The sequence below is a fragment of the Prionailurus viverrinus genome, chromosome A2 (genome assembly GCF_022837055.1).
Source record: "Prionailurus viverrinus isolate Anna chromosome A2, UM_Priviv_1.0, whole genome shotgun sequence".
NCBI lineage: Eukaryota > Metazoa > Chordata > Mammalia > Carnivora > Felidae > Prionailurus > Prionailurus viverrinus.
Genome location: NC_062562.1, coordinates 131111046 through 131130576, shown reverse-complemented (window position 1 = coordinate 131130576; position 19531 = coordinate 131111046). Strand labels below are relative to the sequence as shown.

The 19531-nt window shown below is 40.1% G+C and overlaps 1 protein-coding gene across 2 annotated transcripts in view; it reads left to right on the top strand.

The window, feature by feature from the left end:
- The window catches only part of DOCK4 (dedicator of cytokinesis 4), a 432507-nt gene that overhangs the window by 374967 nt on the left and 38009 nt on the right, over nt 1–19531 (top strand). For both annotated transcript variants that reach the window (XM_047849499.1, XM_047849498.1), the window contains exons 33-37: nt 4012–4107; nt 4963–5023; nt 8950–9043; nt 17099–17247; nt 19209–19295. In XM_047849499.1, coding sequence (XP_047705455.1) covers nt 4012–4107; nt 4963–5023; nt 8950–9043; nt 17099–17247; nt 19209–19295 — 487 coding nt within the window. The remainder of the gene's footprint in view (nt 1–4011; nt 4108–4962; nt 5024–8949; nt 9044–17098; nt 17248–19208; nt 19296–19531) is intronic.

The window sequence follows — 19531 nt, the reverse complement described above, 5'->3', positions numbered from 1 at the left end:
TTAAGAAAATTACATTCAAAGGAAAAACCAAGAAGGGGTATACAGATTTCCTAGGATGGTGGTGGGTGATGATAAAATATATTCTTTCTGCTGATTCCTAAACAAAACCATTTTCTTCTGATACTGTAATTAAACTGGAACTTTTAGTAATTATTCACCAAGCCCTCATTCATTCTAGTGTACAAAACGTCTGTATTTCATGACAGCTGGAGTTTAGCAAGAATTCTGATTAAAACCTCATCCAGTGTAATAAATTGCCTTTGAAAACTGCTCTCATTTCGGTTACTAGTCCTTGGTTTGAACAAAGAACTAAAATGAGAAAGCAGTAAGTGAAATGAATCTCTTGAGATTTGTGATTAATTATGTATAATAAATTCACAAGATTAATAAATACATCATTTTATAGTGCCTCTTATCTACTTTAATAAAGGCCTATAGCATGCAATTTGGATTGCTTGTGTATAAATGTAGCTTTGAAATAGAAGATGTACCTTGACATTAGAATCAAACTAGTAATTAATATATTAAGCGTCTATAGTTAGGACTGTTTCAAGGTGCCTGATTCATTCAATGGAGATTATTTCTCTTTTATGATTTTTAGCACATTATTAGAAATGTTGCTATAAATATTTTTCTTTCATGCCTTTATATTCAGCATATTGGGATTAAATAAAATTTAAAAGTAATAATTAAATATCATTACCACCTGAGCTCAGAAAAGAAAGTGAAAATCTAGCTGTATTTCAGGAAACAATAAAATGCTTTTTTGGCAATAGAAATCACAAAGACTTAGTATAAGCACCTTGAGTCACTGCACACGTTATGAATTAGGAACATAATGATACAGGCTCTCATTTGCTCTCTGTAATTCATATCTGAAACTTCATAAAATTTGCTCGGAAGCTGAATGTAGCTCACTGCTTCCTTAAAATGTAATAGTTGCCCAGATAGCCTCCTTAGAAGGAGACTTGACCTTTGTGTAGCAGTTTCCTTCCCAAGAGCTCACTTTGCCTTTCATCAACCCTAACGTTATCTTCATTTACCCATACTACATTTTTTTGAAATAAGTAGGAGTCAGGATTTATTATTTTTGATAATGCTGAAATTGTAGGACATAGACACCAATAGTGATATATCCCGAATAGAGTATCAGAACTAAATTCTAATTCCCTTGGCTCCACTTGGTTCACCCATTGGGTTTCATTTATCGAGCACCTCCCTGTGCCGGGTACTCTGCTAGGGCTGGGGGCACTGCAGTGACTATGCTGTAGGAGTGCACAGTAGGGTTTCCAGAAGAGATACCATCACTCTCACTTCTTCCTCATATGTTGCTCTAAATAATTAAATAAGTCTCCAGATTCTTTGAGGGTCTTTATTTAGTGATTTAGTTTTAGTTTAATTTTAGTTTAGAGACAGAGCATTAGCTATGCAATACATATTTTAGGCATCTAACACTTTGGGTTAAGAAGAGTGTGGACAGGGGCGCCTGGGTGGCTCAGTTGGTTAAGCATCCGACTTTGGCTCAGGTCATGATCTCTCAGTTTGTGAGTTCAAGCCCCACATTGGGCTTTGTGCTGGAAGCTCGGAGCCTGGAGCCTGCTTTGGATTCTGTGTGTCTCTCTCTCTCTCTGCCCCTCCCCTGCTCACACTCTGTCTCTCTCTCTCAAAAATAAATAAACATTTAAAAAAATTTTTTAAAAGAAGAGCGTGGACAGACACAGATGTTTTATGTAGGCTTGATGGCCTCTATACCATTGCATTATGATAGAGAAGTAGATTTAGGGTCAAATCCTACCTCCCCTGTTGATGTTCTCTCATAGGGTAAGTGCCTATTGAGCATAATGTCATCCTACAGGACTGTGGTCTATTGTGCTCTCCAGTGTTATGAAGGCGCATTGCCTATCAATTAGCAATAAAAAAAAAAACACCCTTCACTGTTATCAGAGGACTCCCCTGTATACTCAACATGGGCCCATGTGCATGATTATAGACCAAATAAAAATACCCAGTCTCACCCAAGTTATCTAGAAAGACTCGTCTCTTCTTGCTGATAGGTGCTCCTTCTCAGTTTGTATCAGGTAAACTGGGAGAACAAGCTTCTGGACAGAAAGAACAAGGCTGGCTGCAGATGAATTAGGTTCTAGGCTTGGTTCTAACCTCTGGGTCTGGAATTAGTCAAGGGAGTGGGATCTGCAGGGCTGTGCCTCTTCTTACAAGAGGGTTATGTAGCTCTGAGTTCTCACTGCATCAAGAGGCTGTGCAAATTAATGAAATTCATGCCCACAAAAGAAGTCTCTATGTATTTTTAGGATTATTACTTAACTTGAGTTGTTTTTCAGCCTGTAAAGTATATGAGGTGTGGGCTGTCACTTGGGGAAATTTCTACATCATCCTGCATTACTTTGGCATTCATTTGACTACTTGGTTCAATACCAGTTTGGCATTTAAGCTCAAAACAGGCAGGTGCTGTTCAGAGGTTATTTTGTTTTGTTTTTTGGGGTTTTTTTTTTTTGTTTTGTTTTGGTTTGGTTTGGTTTGGTTTGGTTTTTAAAGAAAACACATTTTAAACAAACTAGGGACCTTTCCTGGGGATTAGTGAGGACAGGCTCCATCCCTTCATGTGCTACTTCTCTTCCTCCCTCCCCCAACTTAATCTAGGAAGCAGTTCAGAATAAACCAGAAAAACAAATGGTCAGGGCTGAACAGGCAACAGATGAGAAGACAAGACAGAAGGCTGGGCACTGGAATGGCAATAGCAAGAAGGGGGAAGGAAAATTGAGAGACAACATAGCATAGGAAGGAAGGAAGGGAAGGGAAGGGATGGAGGGAGGGAAGGAAGGAAGGAAGGAAGGAAGGAAGGAAGGAAGGAAGGAAGGAAAGAAGGAAGGGAAAGGAGAGGAGAGGAGAGGAAAGGAAAGGAAGGAAGGAAGGAAAGAAAAAGCAAGCAAGCAAGCAGGCTTTGGCAGAATAGCTTTTTTCTTTAACATTTATTTTTCCTCTAAGCACAATATGTGATTGGGTTAGATTGCACTTGTGAGAAATGTTTTCTCTCTCAGTTATTCCTGAAACCAAGATGAAAGGGAAACAAGATTTTTTAGACAGAAATGATCATTAAATTCGGAGGGGAAGGGAATGATCCTCACGTTGCCATGCCTATGTTCTTACTTTTATCTTTTGGGGGAAGTTCAGTCATAAAGCCTTTGCCAAGTGTGTGCTTAATTTGCCAAGGGGCAGGAGTGAAAGTCAAACCTATCCTAATTATTGTGATTATTATTATTATTTTGTGTTTACATAGTGCCTGTGCTCCAAGGTGCTTAAGATTAGGGGAAATGTAGGAGGAGAGATGAGGTTTGGCACTTGTCATCGATCTGCTGTAACTACCACATAGACAATCCTCTGTGATTAATGACAAAATGAATGAAACTGTTGAGTGAGTGCACAGATAGTACAATATGTATTGAGTGGGCAAATGTGAAGGGAAGGGAAAAAACGCAAAACGTCATACCGTCTGTACAAGGATTTTCCTCTAGCAGTTGCATTGCAGTAAAATTGCCTGGATGAAGATGCATTCCACTGAGAGGTAGGAAAACATTCTTATGTGAATAAACCAAGATCTTATTTTAAAGGAAACTTAGAGGTACTCCTGTTTTCGCTTTTCATAGTGTTATTTGCTGTGGTAAGGCTCAAGCCTCTGTTAGTGTAAGAAAGAAGCTAGAGGGAAATGTCTTTGATCTGTGAGGTGCTTGTATATTTTGAAAATATGATTATATGCATGTGTTCGTATTTTATGACTTGGATAATCTGAAAATCAATTTGCTTTGTCAATGCTTCCTGGATTAGAATTCCACTATTTGGTCCCTATCCTAGGTAAGACATTGTTTGCAAATCGTGCTACTTGTGAGATGTTGCAGTGGTTGCTAAGGCATTTAAGGTACTGATGAAAGTAAAATGGTTGTCATGGTGACTGATAAAAATAAATGTTGAAAATGCCCTGGGTTCTTTCTTTTCCAGTCTACTAAAGAAAATTGAGCGGGAAACATGGAGGGAGAGTGGCGTTTCATTAATTGCCACTGTAACTCGTCTAATGGAAAGGTTGTTAGATTACAGGTAAGCGAAGTCCCATGTTTCCCAGATGCGCTATGCTCCAGGTAGAAAATCAAAGAGTTAGAATACAGTCAACTTTCCGCTTGAGTTAATCGCTCAAAGAGTTGATAATCAGACCACAGAACCTTGTGCAATAAGGTGATGGACTTCTAACTAGCTGGTTCTAAGTTTTTGATTTTTTTCCCCCTTTTTCCTCCCTTTTGTTTTGGCTGACAGTTCTTTCAAAGTCTTAGTGAATTGAGAAGGTTCTCAGAGTCTCATTAGTAAAGGAATCTTTTTTGGTGTTTAGACTCAGCCGTAGAACCAGGAGATCCATCGATTTTAGGCTGAAGACAGTATAACAGAGAATTGTACAGTCCTGCTTTCTTATGAAAGTCGGGCGGTGTGTGAAATGCACACTGTTATCTTTCATAGATGTAATCTTTTGATTTTTAAATTATCTAAACTGTTAAAGCATGGTGTTTTTCTTTTACAAAGGGGAACCCTCATTCTCATTGTTGATGGCCAGGCATCCAGCTGTTTCTCAACCCACTGGAGGGAGGTGTATAAGAACACATCTTCACTCCTTTTTCTCCTAGGGCACCCTGTCTATTGAGAGGGAGCATAGTCCTTCTGCAAAGTGAAATTCTCAGCAGAAACTGGTGCTCAGAAGTGTCTGAGCTTCCAACCTCGCCTAAGATCATACAGCCTGGGGCATTCTCCTGGTCCCCAGAGCCTCTGTCTCAAGGGCAACTCAATGGCAACTTGCAAATTGCCTCCGGTCTCTGACAGTACTTTTCCCAACCCCTTTAAAAGAAGAAACCGTGTTTTCCCCTAGGAAGGAAGTTCCGAGTTCTGACTATTGCTTTTTGTTTTTAGGGACTGCATGAAAATGGGAGAGGTAGATGGCAAAAAGATTGGCTGCACAGTTAGCCTTCTGGTTAGTAAACTATTCCCCCTTTTCCCCTTATATCCTAATGTTTGTTTTTTCATCGAAATGTTGTTTTGTTTGTTCTTAGTTTGCAGTGTGCTTTTATCTGGATGTTTCTTAGAAGAGTTTAGAAAGTGTTTTCAAAAGAAGCACAGCAAGCTTCAGGTTCAATTTAGTCCCAGAAAATTCTCAGCTGCGAACATCGCAGAATGCTCCCACCACATCCCCTACAGCACTGTGAGATCAGAGTGATACCCTGTGTTGTCCTGTGGCCCTACTTTACCATCCAGAAGTTTCTGGTTGCTTTCCTAGAAAAAGGCACAGTATCCCCAGATAAAGGTATCTTTACTTCCGTGTAGATGGTTTCTTCCTGGCCTCCTCCTTATATTCATTTCACATTTTAATGAATATTAGTCATTTCTTCTGTGACCAAACACAGTTTGTGTTTAACGCACTAATTTTCACTCTCTAGCTTGTTTGCAAATTAAGTTTCTAATACCACTGTTGTTAAGGTTTGAATTATAAGTAGGATGACAGGATAATTTGTCACCCAAACAGGACATTTTTAAGAGTAAAACAAATATTATGTAATAAGGGAAACAGGCTAAACCAGAATTGGCCTGGAATACTAAATTGTATTAAAATATCCTCACCACTAACTATTAAATAGGGTGGTATTCTCACCACAGAGCTAAAGAATATCCAGACAGAGACATTCTTTTTTATATATTTTGATATAGGGTATAGTGAGGCTTTTGATAGTTTCCCTTCATCACATTTGAAATACAGGAATATGTGACTGCCTCCAGTTCTAAATTTGTGAGTTCCATGGCTTCTTTTTCTTATGTTGCAGAACAGACAAAACCTCACCAGCTAGTCTAAGTCCTTGTACAGACATTCCTGTCCCGACTCTGATTGCTTGAATCACTCATGTGCCAGGCTGTTCTCTCTTTGCCAGCACCTTGGAAATGTTTTTGCCTCCACTCTCGCTCTGTCTTGTTCTAGCTCACTGGCCTTAGTCTTTCCATTCTGTTTTGTTCATTCCCCCTAAAGTCTATCTTCAACACTCAGGACTTGTGCTGTCTTAGGACTGCCTTGTTACTGGTTCCCCTCCTCTGTTTTCTCCCTGCACTGGCCTTCGCCTCTGCACATCTGCCTGCATCCTTCTTTACATTACCCACTGCTCGTTCCTCACTTTGAATTCGTGTATTGCATCTCCACCTCCAGTATCAGTCGCTAAAAATAGTGAGACTCAAGAGTCCTCTCTCAGGCCACATCTTGTTGTGCACCTTCTTCCACAGCTTTCTTTTGTCCTCAGACTCAACAGTGACCTCCGGCCATTAGGCCAGACTCTTGAGGTCAGCCCACTTACCGCTCCTCTGAGCTCTCATTTCTAACCTTCAGCATAGTCATCCCTACTTTCAAGTCTCCTCTGTGTGTTACCCCAGTGTCTTGCCTGCTATTGCCAGCCGTTGCCACGTTTGAGATTCTCAGCCTGAACTGCTTCTGTGTTCCTCTCTGTGCATCAGTGTTTGGGAAGAAGAGCCAAGTGCTCTATAAGATTTCAGTCTTCTTAGCTCGTCTCTTTAACCCCAGCTTTTCGGCAATACTGGTCACAAAGTCTCATAAATAACCTCAAAGGACAACTTTTACCTTTTTCCAGAAGAATCTCCTTCCCTTGTGTCCATCTTCTTCCACAGTGTCTTCTGTGTGGAGGTAAACAGGTACACGCACAGACTCTAGGTTCATGTCCTCAACTGGCAGAATGGAAGAGATTGTTTCCCTGGATGAAGGAATGAATGCTCTGCCCAAAATGTGTGTAGCCCCCAGTGGGAATGAGCCAGAGATTTAATAAAATCAGGGGCCCCAGCAGGATTTACCTGACACAGAGAATGTAGCCTGCTGGCTTTGCACTGACTAAGAACAGCCTCTGTAGAAAATGTTAACATTTTGAAAGCAGTTCTAATTTCAAACTAGCACAAGAATGCTTATTATCAGAGTACCAAATGCGTAACTTTGAAGCTAATCTTTTTAGCTTCTAGTCCATATGGAAAGTGCTTGATGCTTTGTAGCGGTAATATAGTTCTCTTCAGCTACTCACTTCGTCTTAGAGATTTTTCTCAACTCTTTGGAAAGATTATTTCCAGACTGTCTTCCAGAGAACTCTGGCTTCCTTCACAAGATTGAAGTTAAAAGTGTAGTGTTAAATTGGTAAAAATGCGTAATCTTTGACATGACTAATACTAGGAAATGTAATTATTATTTTGTTCTTTGTTGCACAAGTTTTGCCAGACATATATGAAAAATTCTCATCTACTGACTGGAGAAATTTCTTCTTCTTTTTCTGCTTTTTCTTCTCTTCTTCTTCTTCTTCTTCTTCTTCTTCTTCTTCTTCTTCTTCTTCTTCCTCTTCCTCCTCCTCCTCCTCCTCCTCTTCTTCTTCTTCTTCTTCTTCTTCTTCTTCTTGTTCTTCTTCTTCCTCTCCCTCCCCCTCCCTCTCTTCCTCCTCTTCTTCTTTAAGGAGAATGATTCATTTATAGAGCGATCACTTATTTTGTTCTCAAAGAAAGCTTCTTCTTACCAGAAAGCTATTAGAGCAAATCATCCCTTAGTAATTTAAAAAACCCGCTGTGAGGTTGTTAGACTTGTGTTGATGGTACACCAATTCCTGCTAATTAAAATGGTTTGGGTTATAAGACGAGAGATGTGAATCGCATTATTTACTTAGTTTTTTAAAGAATGCCAAGATCTATAGGAGACAAGAGGAAAAGGAGGAGGATAATGGTATAAATTGGAAGGAAAAAATTTTATGATACATTCAACTAAATGTCAGTGCCTCAAGGTTGTAGGAGTTCTCCTATTGAAGAATAGACACCTATTAGGTAGTGGACAGAAAGTACATTTGACAGAAGGTCCTCGGGCTTTAAGCCAAGTACAATTTAAGCAGCCACATTGGCTAGCTTGGTTCATCGCCAGAACCCTGTCTCGCTAATCAGTTTCAAAGATTTTCAGAATTCCTGGCCTTTCCCCCTTAAAGAAAACCCATCACTCCTTCAGGTCAACAGATTTATCCCTTTATCACTGTTCATTTTTCTTCTTGCCCATACAAGCTAAGATCAGTCAACAATAGTGATAGTGGTTCAGAAGACTCGAACAGGGATTTTGTAATGTACAGTGATCTGCTAACAAAAAGTGCCCCATTTAGTCTTACAGCATGCTGCTTGTGCTGGAATCTAATGCTATGTACATTTGTTTCCAAGTTTACTAAGTTCAGGGAGGGCTAGTGTACTTTGTACAGTGCACCGAAGGAAGACATGTGGATGTTTATAGCTTATACCTTTCAAAAGCCAACATAATGTGTCCGGGTATACTGAAACTGTAACACAAGTAGGAAACGCAGACTAATACCTTAAAAATAAAGAGCATTTTCATTGACCCTCTTTTACATAATTCCTCAGGAGAAGAAAAATGCTTTTACATCATTTTTATTCATCCTTACCAAAGATGTTAGAAAACATTTTTTTTCTGTAGAGTAAAATATGTTTGAAATCTGAAATTAGCTATCCTTTGAATATCGATGGTCAAATTTAATAAGCAGATTAATTTGTTATATATTTTAAATATTTTTTTAGTTGAATAGGCAGTAGAACCATCAAAAACAATATAGAGGGTACAAAAGAAATGTGAATCAATGGTAGTAACACCCCCCCAAGACTTACCAGCTTACCCAGTAATTGCTAGGTAATGTTTACCACAGAGAGTGTTGCATTAAAACTATAACACTGGGCCTCCTTACTTAATTTTTAACAAGACATTTATATGGAAAAATGCGTCCACTGTCTTGGTTTAAGACACAGACCTTCTACAGAGTGAAAGGCAGCTGTTTGCAGGCCTGACTGTTGAAGAACTATCCACACTTGTTTTCTTTTGTACAGAACTTCTATAAGACTGAACTGAACAAGGAAGAGATGTATATACGCTACATCCACAAACTCTATGATCTGCATCTCAAAGCCCAAAACTTCACAGGTAATTCTGTCTTTTGGCTCAGGCTGGGGGAAGTGGGCTGGACACTGGTGTGTTATACATGGAAACTCCTTTGCTTTTTAGAATCCAAGCTGAGGACTCAAGCATTTTCACTTTAAAAGGGACCTTTTTAATTGGATCTGTATTTCTAAGCACTCCATTTTAATTTGTTTATTGGCTTTTTTTACTATATCTTTTGGTATCGTTTTTTAGAGATTGCTTTTGGGGTTACAAAATACATACCTAACTTGTCAGAGTCTACTTAGAGTTGGTGTTTTAGCCATTTCAAATTAAATAACGTTATGTTGTGGTTGTCCTATGTAGTATCATGTGTGCATCTGTGGAAAACCCTATTGGATAATGCCTTAATTTTTACTTTGAACGGTCATAGTTCTTTTTAAAAATTTAAGAACATTAAATAGTCTATCATATTTGCTTATATATTTACTGTTTTTGTTGTTCTTTCTTCATTCATGGAGGTTCTCACTTTCCCCCGTTACCATTTTCATTCATCCTAAAGAACTTGTCTTCATATTTCTTTTTAAGTACATCGAGTGGTGAAGAATTCTCTTCATTTTCCTTCATCTGGAATGTCTTTATTTTACCTTTATCCCTGAAGGATATGTTTGCTGGATATTAAATTCTAGGTGGACGGTTGTTTTGTTTCAGGACTTTAAAAATGTTGCTCTACTGTCTTCTGGCCTGCATGGTTTTCAGTGAGAGGTCTGCAGTCATTTGTATTCTTTCCCTGTAAATAATGTATAGTATTCTCTGGTTGCTTTCAGGACATTATCATTGGTTTCCACTAATTTCTTTAAGATGTATATGGGCATGGCTTTCTTTATCCTGTTTGGGTCCACTGAGTTTCTTGAATTTGTAAACTTATTTCATCCTCCAAATTTGGGAAGTTTTCAGGCATTATTTCCTCAAATATATTTTCTGCACCACTCTTTCTCTTTTGGGACCCCAGTGACATAAATGTTAGGGCTTTGGGCATTGTTCCATAAGCTCTTGGGGCTCTGCTCATGTGTTTTTCAATTTGTCTTCTTTCTTGTTTAAATTAGATAATTTCTGTTGATCCATTTCCAAGTCCATTGACTCTTTTCTGCCATTTCTATTCAGCTACTGAGCCTTCCAGTAAAAGTTTAATTTTTGTTTAATTTTTGCTTTTTTGTGGGGGTTTTTTTTGTTTGTTTTATTTTGTTTTGTAGCTTCAGTTTCGTTGTAGAGAACTTGTATCTTTCTCTTCAAGAGTGTTCAGTTTTACTTTAAGGAGCATGGTTACAATAGCTGCTTCATAGTATTTATCTGTAAATCCAACATCTGAATCTTGGGGTTGGCATGTGTTAATTAATTGCCTTTTCCCTTTGAGATGTGTTTAGTTATCCTGTTTCTTTGAATGTCAAGTAATTTTGGGTTCTATCGCAAACATTTTGAATATTATGATACTCTGGGTTCGTTAAAATCTTCTGGAGAAGATCGACTTTTTTTATTTCAGCAGACAATCGGTCCAGTTAGATTTGAACCTCAAGTCCTGAACTACCTTCCGAAGGTTGTGATTCTGATGTCGGTATAGTTTCTAATGCCTCTACAGTACTATTCTCACCCACATGTGTGTCACCCAGGAAGATCCTGGGAACTGACCAGAGGTCTGTCAGAATCTTGATTATGTTGATTCTGATCTGTTGAATGTACGTGCTTCTTGGGGCACTGTACAACAAATATAAAAATGCCTTTCTCTACATGCCTCCTCTCTGTGATGGTCCTCACATTTCCTACCTCACAGAGATTCCTTTTCCTGGCACTTTTGCTTGCTCGGAACCAATTAGTCAAAGCCAAGCCTTGACCCTCTACACACTGTAATGCACTTCAGTCTGTCTTCCTGGGGACCAGGCAGTGAATGTAAAAAAAATAACCCATCAAAGCCACTGCTGCCACTGTGTTTGTCCTCGCTGTCCCCACTGCAGGTGTGCACTGTGTTCCTGGGATTCAGAGGAGGGTAGAAGGCTCAAAAGTACTCCATCTCACAGGAAGATCCTTTCCTCAATCCTCTGACCAGAAGACCTTGCTTGGAGTTTTTTCTGCCCATTTCCATTTGTAGTTCCAGGAGACAGGACAAGCTAAGCCAGGAGATTAAGAAAGGCAAACAAAAACAAAAACAAAACACAAAAACAAAACAAACAAAACCCACACTATTTTACTATCATTCTTTGAATATTGATTTTCTTACTTTGCCCACCCCCTTTTATTTACTTGTCAGAATCCTCCAAGACTTGCCTTATATATTGAGCCTAGGTTTTTAGTTACAATGAGGGAAAAGTACAACACAAGGTGCCTACTACATCACAACCAGAATAAGAACCCTTTAACTGGATTTACGAACTTAAATTTTAGTCCTTTGCCACACTGTTCTTCCCAGGAACTCCTGATTTGTGGCCCCTCCTTCAGCTTTAAAATAATGCAATCCCGAGGTGTCTGGGTGGCTCAGTCAGTTGAGCATCCGTCTCTTGGTTTCACCTCCAGGTCGTGATCTCATTATTCATGAGTTCGAGCCCCGTGTCGTGTGGAGCTCCATGCTGACTGTGCAGAGCCTGATTTTCTCTCCCCCTCTGTTTGCCCCTCCCCCACTCACTCATGCATGCGCATGCTTTCTCTCAAAATAATAAACTTAAAAAAAAGCAAAAGAAAGCAATCCTTTCTGTAATGGTGAGTGTGTTGCCAGCATTTAAATAATGCCTCCAGCTACAGTTTCACTCTATCAATTAATAGAAGGTCTGTGTTTACTCAGTTTACTCAGTGTGGAGACTTTGATGTTATCTTTGGTATCTCTCAGCCTCCCTCGAGTAACCATTCACCCATTCACGATGTTCTATTGATTTCCCTTCCTAACAGTCTCTCAAAACCATTTCCTCTTCATTGTTCACCCTCACCCCACTGCCTGAGTTAGGGCTTCATCGGCTCACACCCGAACTGTTTCTTAATTATCACCAGAGTTATTCTCTAGAGCACGGGGGTGGGGGCAGAAAACTACTGCAGACCAACCACCTGATTTTCTAAAGAAAGTTCTATTAGAACTCAGCCATACTCAGTTACTTGGATATTGTCTGTGGCTGCTTATGTGCTACAAAAGGCAGAACTGAGTAGTTGCAACAAAGACCACGTGGCCTGCAAGCTAGATTATAAATTATTCGCTGTCTGGCCCTTTAACAATTTCACCAACCCTTTCTCTAGATGTAACTGTTTTCAATTGATGTCTTCTACAAAAAACAAGTTTAAGCTCTTTATTCAAGGTCCATCGTAATAAAACCAACACCTGTCTATTCAGCCTCATTTTCCCACTTGTACATTCCTTGTCTTCATCCTTAAGGACATGTTCCTTTACCATCTTTTCCTGGAATTTTTTTCCTTTTCTTTTCCTCAGCCCCTCCATGCTCCACCACCCCTCTCCCATGGGCTGAGTTGATGATTCCAAGTCTTTTCCCAGTACGTTTTTTTTCAGATATCCATTAAAGCACTTATCACATTATTTTTATTAATAGTTATATAAGGTGTGTGTGCGTGTGTGTGTGTGTGTGTGTGTGTGTGTGTGTGTACCTAGATAGGCAGGTCGGTAAGTAGGTAGAGATATCCAGTTGAAAGGTGAATTCCTTGAGGACAGAGATGATGTTTTCTTCTTCTTAGTCTTCTCAGTTTAGTGTGCAGCACTGTGAGGGTTAAAAAAATGCATCACCGATAAATTTACTCAGTTAAATTTAACACCTGCAGAGATTTTTCTTCTTCAGTATCAGTAATTCCTGAGTCACTGAGGAAGCCCCAGTCTTTCTTCACACAGATGTGCTGATGGTTTTGATTAAATAGACTAAGATTTTGCAGGTATGCTGTCAGAGAGTTTCAGTGACCATTTTTAGAGTAGTTAGTAGCCATATTTTGAGAGAAATGGTAAAGCTAGTTTTTATTAGCTATGAAAACCACCTAGTGGACTTGTTTTAAAGTCCATTTAAAAAAGAAATGAGGGAGGGAACTGAGGACAAGCTTTTCCAGCTATGTACTAGACATAGTTTGGTTCTCCAAAACAGAGTCCAGATCTGATTCTATTTTAGAAATGGGAAAATTGTTTTTCTTTAATTTGTTCACTCAACTTGCAGGTTTTATGTTCCCCGAAGTCATAAGAAGGCCTTTCCCCATGCAACATTTTATTCATCACTTCTCTGTGTTCATTTTTGTGTATCCTTGAAGAAAGTGAAAATAATGGGAAAACTTTTCTAACTTTTCTCTTTGTAAGATCCTGTTGAAATGGCCTAACCCTTTGCAGCCTTTTGTGACCATACTCTCCATTCCTAATTCATATCTAGTTTTCTCTTATGTTTTTTTGTCACATATGGTTGTCCTCACTGTATATTTGTCAAGGGGATGGCCCCTGTTTAATTATGCAGTGATGCCTTTTGTTCAAAATTATAAATACGTTTTAAAAGATAGCTGGAAATTTTAGATGTGATTCATTCTTCCCTCTTCAATGCATGATACTGTCTTCTAAAGATGCAGAAGAATAACTATACAACATATTACAATAAAACATCTACAGTTTGCTAATGTGTTTAAAATCAGCCTCAGTAGTCTCCTGTGTTGCTTACGCCTCAAAGGTATATACGTTTTCTTTCATGAAAATTTTCTATAGCTTCCTTTACACACACCATTTACCCCAGATAGACATCATCATTTTCCTGAAGCAGATTCCGAAACAGGTGTAATTTATTTTCACTTCTTTCCGTGTCACCATTCAGTCATTTGTCAGCCTCTCCTGATGGCTTGCCAAACCTGCATGTATTCCGGGACTTCCCAGTGGCATACCCACACCTGATTTTCTCCCCATGCCCTGGACTGCCCCAGGGCAAGCATGATTTGGAAAGCAATTTAGGGACTAAAAAGCCATCATTGCCCACCCCTCCCCTGCTTTTAATTTTTTTTTATTGTGATAAAATGTAGGTAACATAAAATTTACCATCTTTTTTAAAATAATTTTTTAAATGTTTTATTGTATTTGAGAGAGAGACAGACAGAGAGTGAGTTGGGGAGGGGCAGAGAGAGAGGGGGGCAGACAGAGGATCCAAAGCAGGCTCTGCACTGACAGCAGTGAGCTCGTTGTGGGGCTTGAAGTCGCAAACCACAAGATCATGACCTAAGCCGAGGTTAGATGCTGAACCGACTGAGTCACTCAGGCGCCCCTAAAATTTTCCATCTTAACCATTTTGAAGTTTACAATCCAGTGGCATTAAGTATATTCCCATCTTTGTGCTGCCATCACCATTCTCTATCTCCAGACCTTTTTTGTTTGCACACACGGACACTTTGTAACCATTAAATAACTTCCATTTTCCCCCCGCACCCCCTCCTCCCCCAGTCCCTGGCATCCACCATTCAACTTTCCATCTCTATGAATTTGACCTTCATTGCCCTTTAAGTCACTCCCCATGGGCAGCTGAAAAGCTTCAACTGTGGGAACGGGTTCACTCGGTCCTTCTCATCCTTTTCACTATAAAAGGATTAATTGCAAGGATATTTTTTGAATGCTCAGGTATTGGGGAGACACAAAAGAAATTTGAGAGACAAAGTGATAATTCCTGAGCTGTATATTAAGAGAAAATAGGAGTTATTCACCAGTGCAGGGGAAGACCTTGAAGGAATCGTCTGTGAGGGACTGCAGGCATCATTCCATGTGGCCAGTGAAGGGAACCATGGATGGTTGACATGATAGGAGCAAAGTGTGTAGACAGAGGAACAAAGACACTCATAGGGCTTTCTTAGGTGCTTGGCGTTTATTATAAGGATAGGTGGGTGATTAAAGATGAGGAAATCATCTCAGGAAGTCTCAGAGAAAATTAGAAAGCTATTCAGATACAGCACAGATCTGACAATCATTATTATTATCATTCTTGTCCCATAAAAAAGCAGTCTTCCGTGGCAACCTACATTGTGGTGATTCAGCTGTTTCTGCGTCTGCCAGTTAACCCACACCCTTTAGCTGGTGCTCTCTCTGTCCGTGTCACATTCAACTTCCACAAGAATGTGGCCAGTGGTTAACAGAAGGTACCTCCATTCCTGTTTGGACAGCTTTCTTGTATGAGCTGACAGTTGGGTCAAGGGGCTCCAACCATGAAGGCTGGAGGCTTCCCAGGAGAAACAGTGGCAAGTTCCTTCTTACTTGTACTATGTGGAGGGACAATGGGAGATGTGAGCTGAGAGGCTGGGAGGGACCAGATCATGGCCAGCCTCCTCTGTGGCTTTCAGAGGCATACATTTATTGTTAGCTACTGACAGTTACTGGCTACTATGTATCAGGGGAACCATGTGATCCTTCCCCTTAAAAAATCATATTGATAACCGTGTGCAAACTGGACAGAGAGGAATGTGATTCTTCGTTAGTCAGGAAAGCTTCTGCAGTCACCCCTGAAAGCCAGGAGACTGAGGTCACCAAAGATAATTAAAAAGAGAAAATGCCAGAGCCTATGCCTCACAGGACTTCCACATGTAAGAGGCAAAAGAAAAGTGATAGGGACCCAAGCCTTCCTTATTACAACTACATTTTACAAACTGAGATGGCCAAGTCATAGTAGTAAGACCACATGCTACTTTAGAGCTTTATGTGTAGTTACTCTTCAGGCAAATCAGTGAAGACCAATAATGACTATTGATACTGTGTTAAAAGTTACTATTACATCTTTTAAGAAACATACGGGGGTGGTAATTAAATTGATTAATAACATAAAGGTTTGTCCATTTTATTCAATTTAATAAATGAATTGGCTATTACAACGTTAGAGGGAAAGAATAGTTATTGTGGTCCTTGGCCAGTGACAGTAGAACCCCATCTGTTTGGTCATATTTAAGACTCATGAAGAGACCTGCAGAATGGCAAGTATTCTATTAAGTGCACTACCTGTCAACTGTTCTGAAGCCTACAGGTCACCGTTTTCATGTGTGTATACAGAATATCACCCTTTACATGTTTTTTTCAAGAAATCCCATATCTGGGGCGCCTGGGTGGCGCAGTCGGTTAAGCGTCTGACTTCAGCCAGGTCACGATCTCTCGGTCCGTGAGTTCGAGCCCCGCGTCAGGCTCTGGGCTGATGGCTCGGAGCCTGGAGCCTGTTTCCAATTCTGTGTCTCCCTCTCTCTCTGCCCCTCCCCCGTTCATGCTCTGTCTCTCTCTGTCCCAAAAATAAAATAAACGTTGAAAAAAAAAATTAAAAAAAAAAAAAGAAAGAAATCCCATATCAAACATGTAATGTCTTCAGTAGCCATTACTGAAGATTTGTGGGGCCAACTGGGGGTCATACCATATAACACATAACAATCCTCTCTCTCTGTCTCTCTTATGTCTCTCTCTGTCTCTAGCTCTCTTTCACACACACACACACACACACACACACACACACACACACTTCATACTAACACTTCTGCCCTTTCTAATCCCTCTTCTGTTGCTTGATTTTTTTTCTTCTTCTTTGCACTTAGCTCCTCTCTGGCTTCTTTGCCCTAAATTCTGCCAACACCCTGACCCTACCCTTGAACTCCATTTTCAAATTTTAAAGCCTTCTGTTATCAAGAAGAATTGAGTTACCATTTGTTGTTTCCTAAGCATGCCCTTTGAAAGATGCCCATGGTCTCACCCCAAGGGATTTGCCAGCGAACTTCCTTAGCAATCAAAGGCATGTCTATTTCTTTGAACCATCTCCAATAAGATTTTCTTAACCATTTTTATTAAGCCAGCAGCATACAGGCATTGCAGAAAAAAGGAGGGATAGGAAGAGAAGGCAAGAAAGAGAAAGAAAGAAGTGGGGGAAGGAATGAATACAGGGAGCCGAAAGAGGAAGTACAAATCTCTGATAATTCTATCTTCCAAGGGGAAGCCATCACCTTCTTTTGCATATATTCTGAACATTTTCTTCATTATCATGAAATTCAGAAAATATTTTTTCCATTTTGTTCTAAACCAGCCCCATTCAAGGGGAAGTTATTTGGGGCCCTGTCTCAATCATTGCCTTCCCACTTGGCTTGCAGAGGCTGCCTATACTCTCCTGTTATACGATGAGCTGTTGGAATGGTCTGACAGGCCCCTTCGGGAGTTCCTGACCTACCCCATGCAAACAGAATGGCAGCGCAAGGAGCACCTGCATCTGGCCATCATCCAGAACTTTGACCGAGGCAAAGTAAGTAGCCCTACCTACCTGTGGCCTCACCCAACATGGTTGTGTTGCTGTCATGTTGCCTTTCATTTCTAGTTTTCTTTTTTTTTTTTTTTTAATTTTTTTTTTCCAACGTTTATTTATTTTGGGGACAGAGAGAGACAGAGCATGAACGGGGGTGGGGCAGAGAGAGAGGGAGACACAGAATCTGAAACAGGCTCCAGGCTCCGAGCCATCAGCCCAGAGCCTGACACGGGGCTCGAACTCAGGGACCGCGAGATCGTGACCTGGCTGAAGTCGGACGCTTAACCGACTGCGCCACCCAGGCGCCCCATCATTTCTAGTTTTCTGATGCCCACGTCCTCAAGCCAGGCACCCTCAAATTTTAATATGCATTGAAAACACCCAAGAGTTTGTTAACATGCAGTTTGTTAAGATTTCCAGGTCCCACCTCTAGACATTCTGATTAGGTATGTCTGGCCTGGGGCAGGGGATTTTGTAACTTTGACAAGGACTCAAGGAGATTCCAATGTGTACGAATTTGGGGCCATGCTTTGAGAAACACTGATCTGGAGGTTTTGACACCCAGGTATTTTATTCTCTAAAAAAACATGTTACCACCCCTCACCTGCCTTCCCAAATTGGTATGTGTTCTGCCCCATCCCACTTGTTTTGTTTAAAGAATTTTACGGCCTCCCATTGTATACTTAGAGATGCCATGGGGTCCTGAAAAACCTCACTGACCTAATGATGTCCTTTAGCACATCACCTCACTCCACCCCGTCTCCCTCTTCAGGGGCTTGCAGTACCCTTTAAAAAACACTTATGAATCTGACCACAGTTGTTTACTGACTTGAACATTTGGATGCTTTGGTGATACATGTCTTAGATTTAAATCTATCTTCCAAATTGCCAAGGTTAAGCAGAAGACTAAAACACGGCTGTCATTCTTGTACAAAATATAATTGCATAATTTCATGCAAGGGAATTGCCTATCTTCCTATATCTTCTCTTTCCTATCTTCCTTTATTATTTATCTAAATATACTGACATATCATTTGTTACATTAATAGCAAGGAAATGCCTTTGTATCCTCCTTCGGTGGAGTTTCCATCTGTAGGATAAGCTGTTATAAAATCTCTGTCTTCTTATCTTGGCCCTTCCAAGGGGTTTGTGCTAGATGTGGCATTACAGACTGTGGCCCCTGGGTCAGATGGCTCACTGCCTATTTCTGTACCATCCACATTCTAAGAATTGCTTTTACATTTTCAAGTGTTTGAAAAGTACCATAAGAAAAGGAATATCTGACAGGTGAAAATTACGTGAAATTCACATTTCAGTGTCCATAGATGATTGCTTTATTAGAACACAGGCTTATTCATTGTGGCTGCTTTCGTGCTTTAACAGTGGAGTTGAGTAGTTGTGACAAAGACTGTATGGCCCACAAAGCCTGAATTATTTACTGTCTGGCCTTTTGCTGAAAGTTTGCTGACACTTGGGCTAGACGAAAGAATTTTTGCTTTTCTGCTGGAAATTAACCAGCTGGGTTAGATCCTCACAATTTACAAGTGCAATTGAGCCAAGCAAGGAATCCAGCTTGCCAGCTGTGGATAATTGGGCCTTAGGGGTCAGTAGTAATTCCCTCCTTAGCATGGAGGGCCTATTTATTCATCTACTTGGCCATTGTGGAACTGTAGTTATTTCAAGATGATGACTCTGAAATGACACCAGAAAATGATTCTGCACCATATGTTAATGCCTGTTCTGGTGGATCATATTTTCTTACTTCCTAAAGAGTTTTAATAATTTGCATGTTAATTGCATGCTGTTTTCAAGCTTAAAGTTGCAGTGATACTATTAAAGGTAAGTTATAAAGATTAAGAAGTAAGGCTGGATGATCTGAAAGCAGTTACACCTTGACCTCTGGGTGGAAATAAGTAAATGTTGTGGGATCACGAGCATTTATATCATGTATTTGTCCACAGTGTTGGGAGAATGGCATCATCTTGTGCCGGAAGATTGCAGAGCAGTACGAGAGTTACTATGACTACAGAAACCTGAGCAAGATGAGGGTAAGGTGCCCGGATGCATCCTAACCAGGCTATGGCATCCTTTTTTGATTAGCTTTCCAGTATCCTTCTATGAAATTAACTTTGTGATCATCTCGACATGTCTTGCAGAAAGCTTTTTTAAGTCTTTCCTCTGAAACATACTCAGCTATTTATACAGAGAAATAGCAAATGCTTTTGATTAGTGCACAAAAGTGAGCCCTTGATCCATGCACAAACATCAGGTCTGAAATATACAA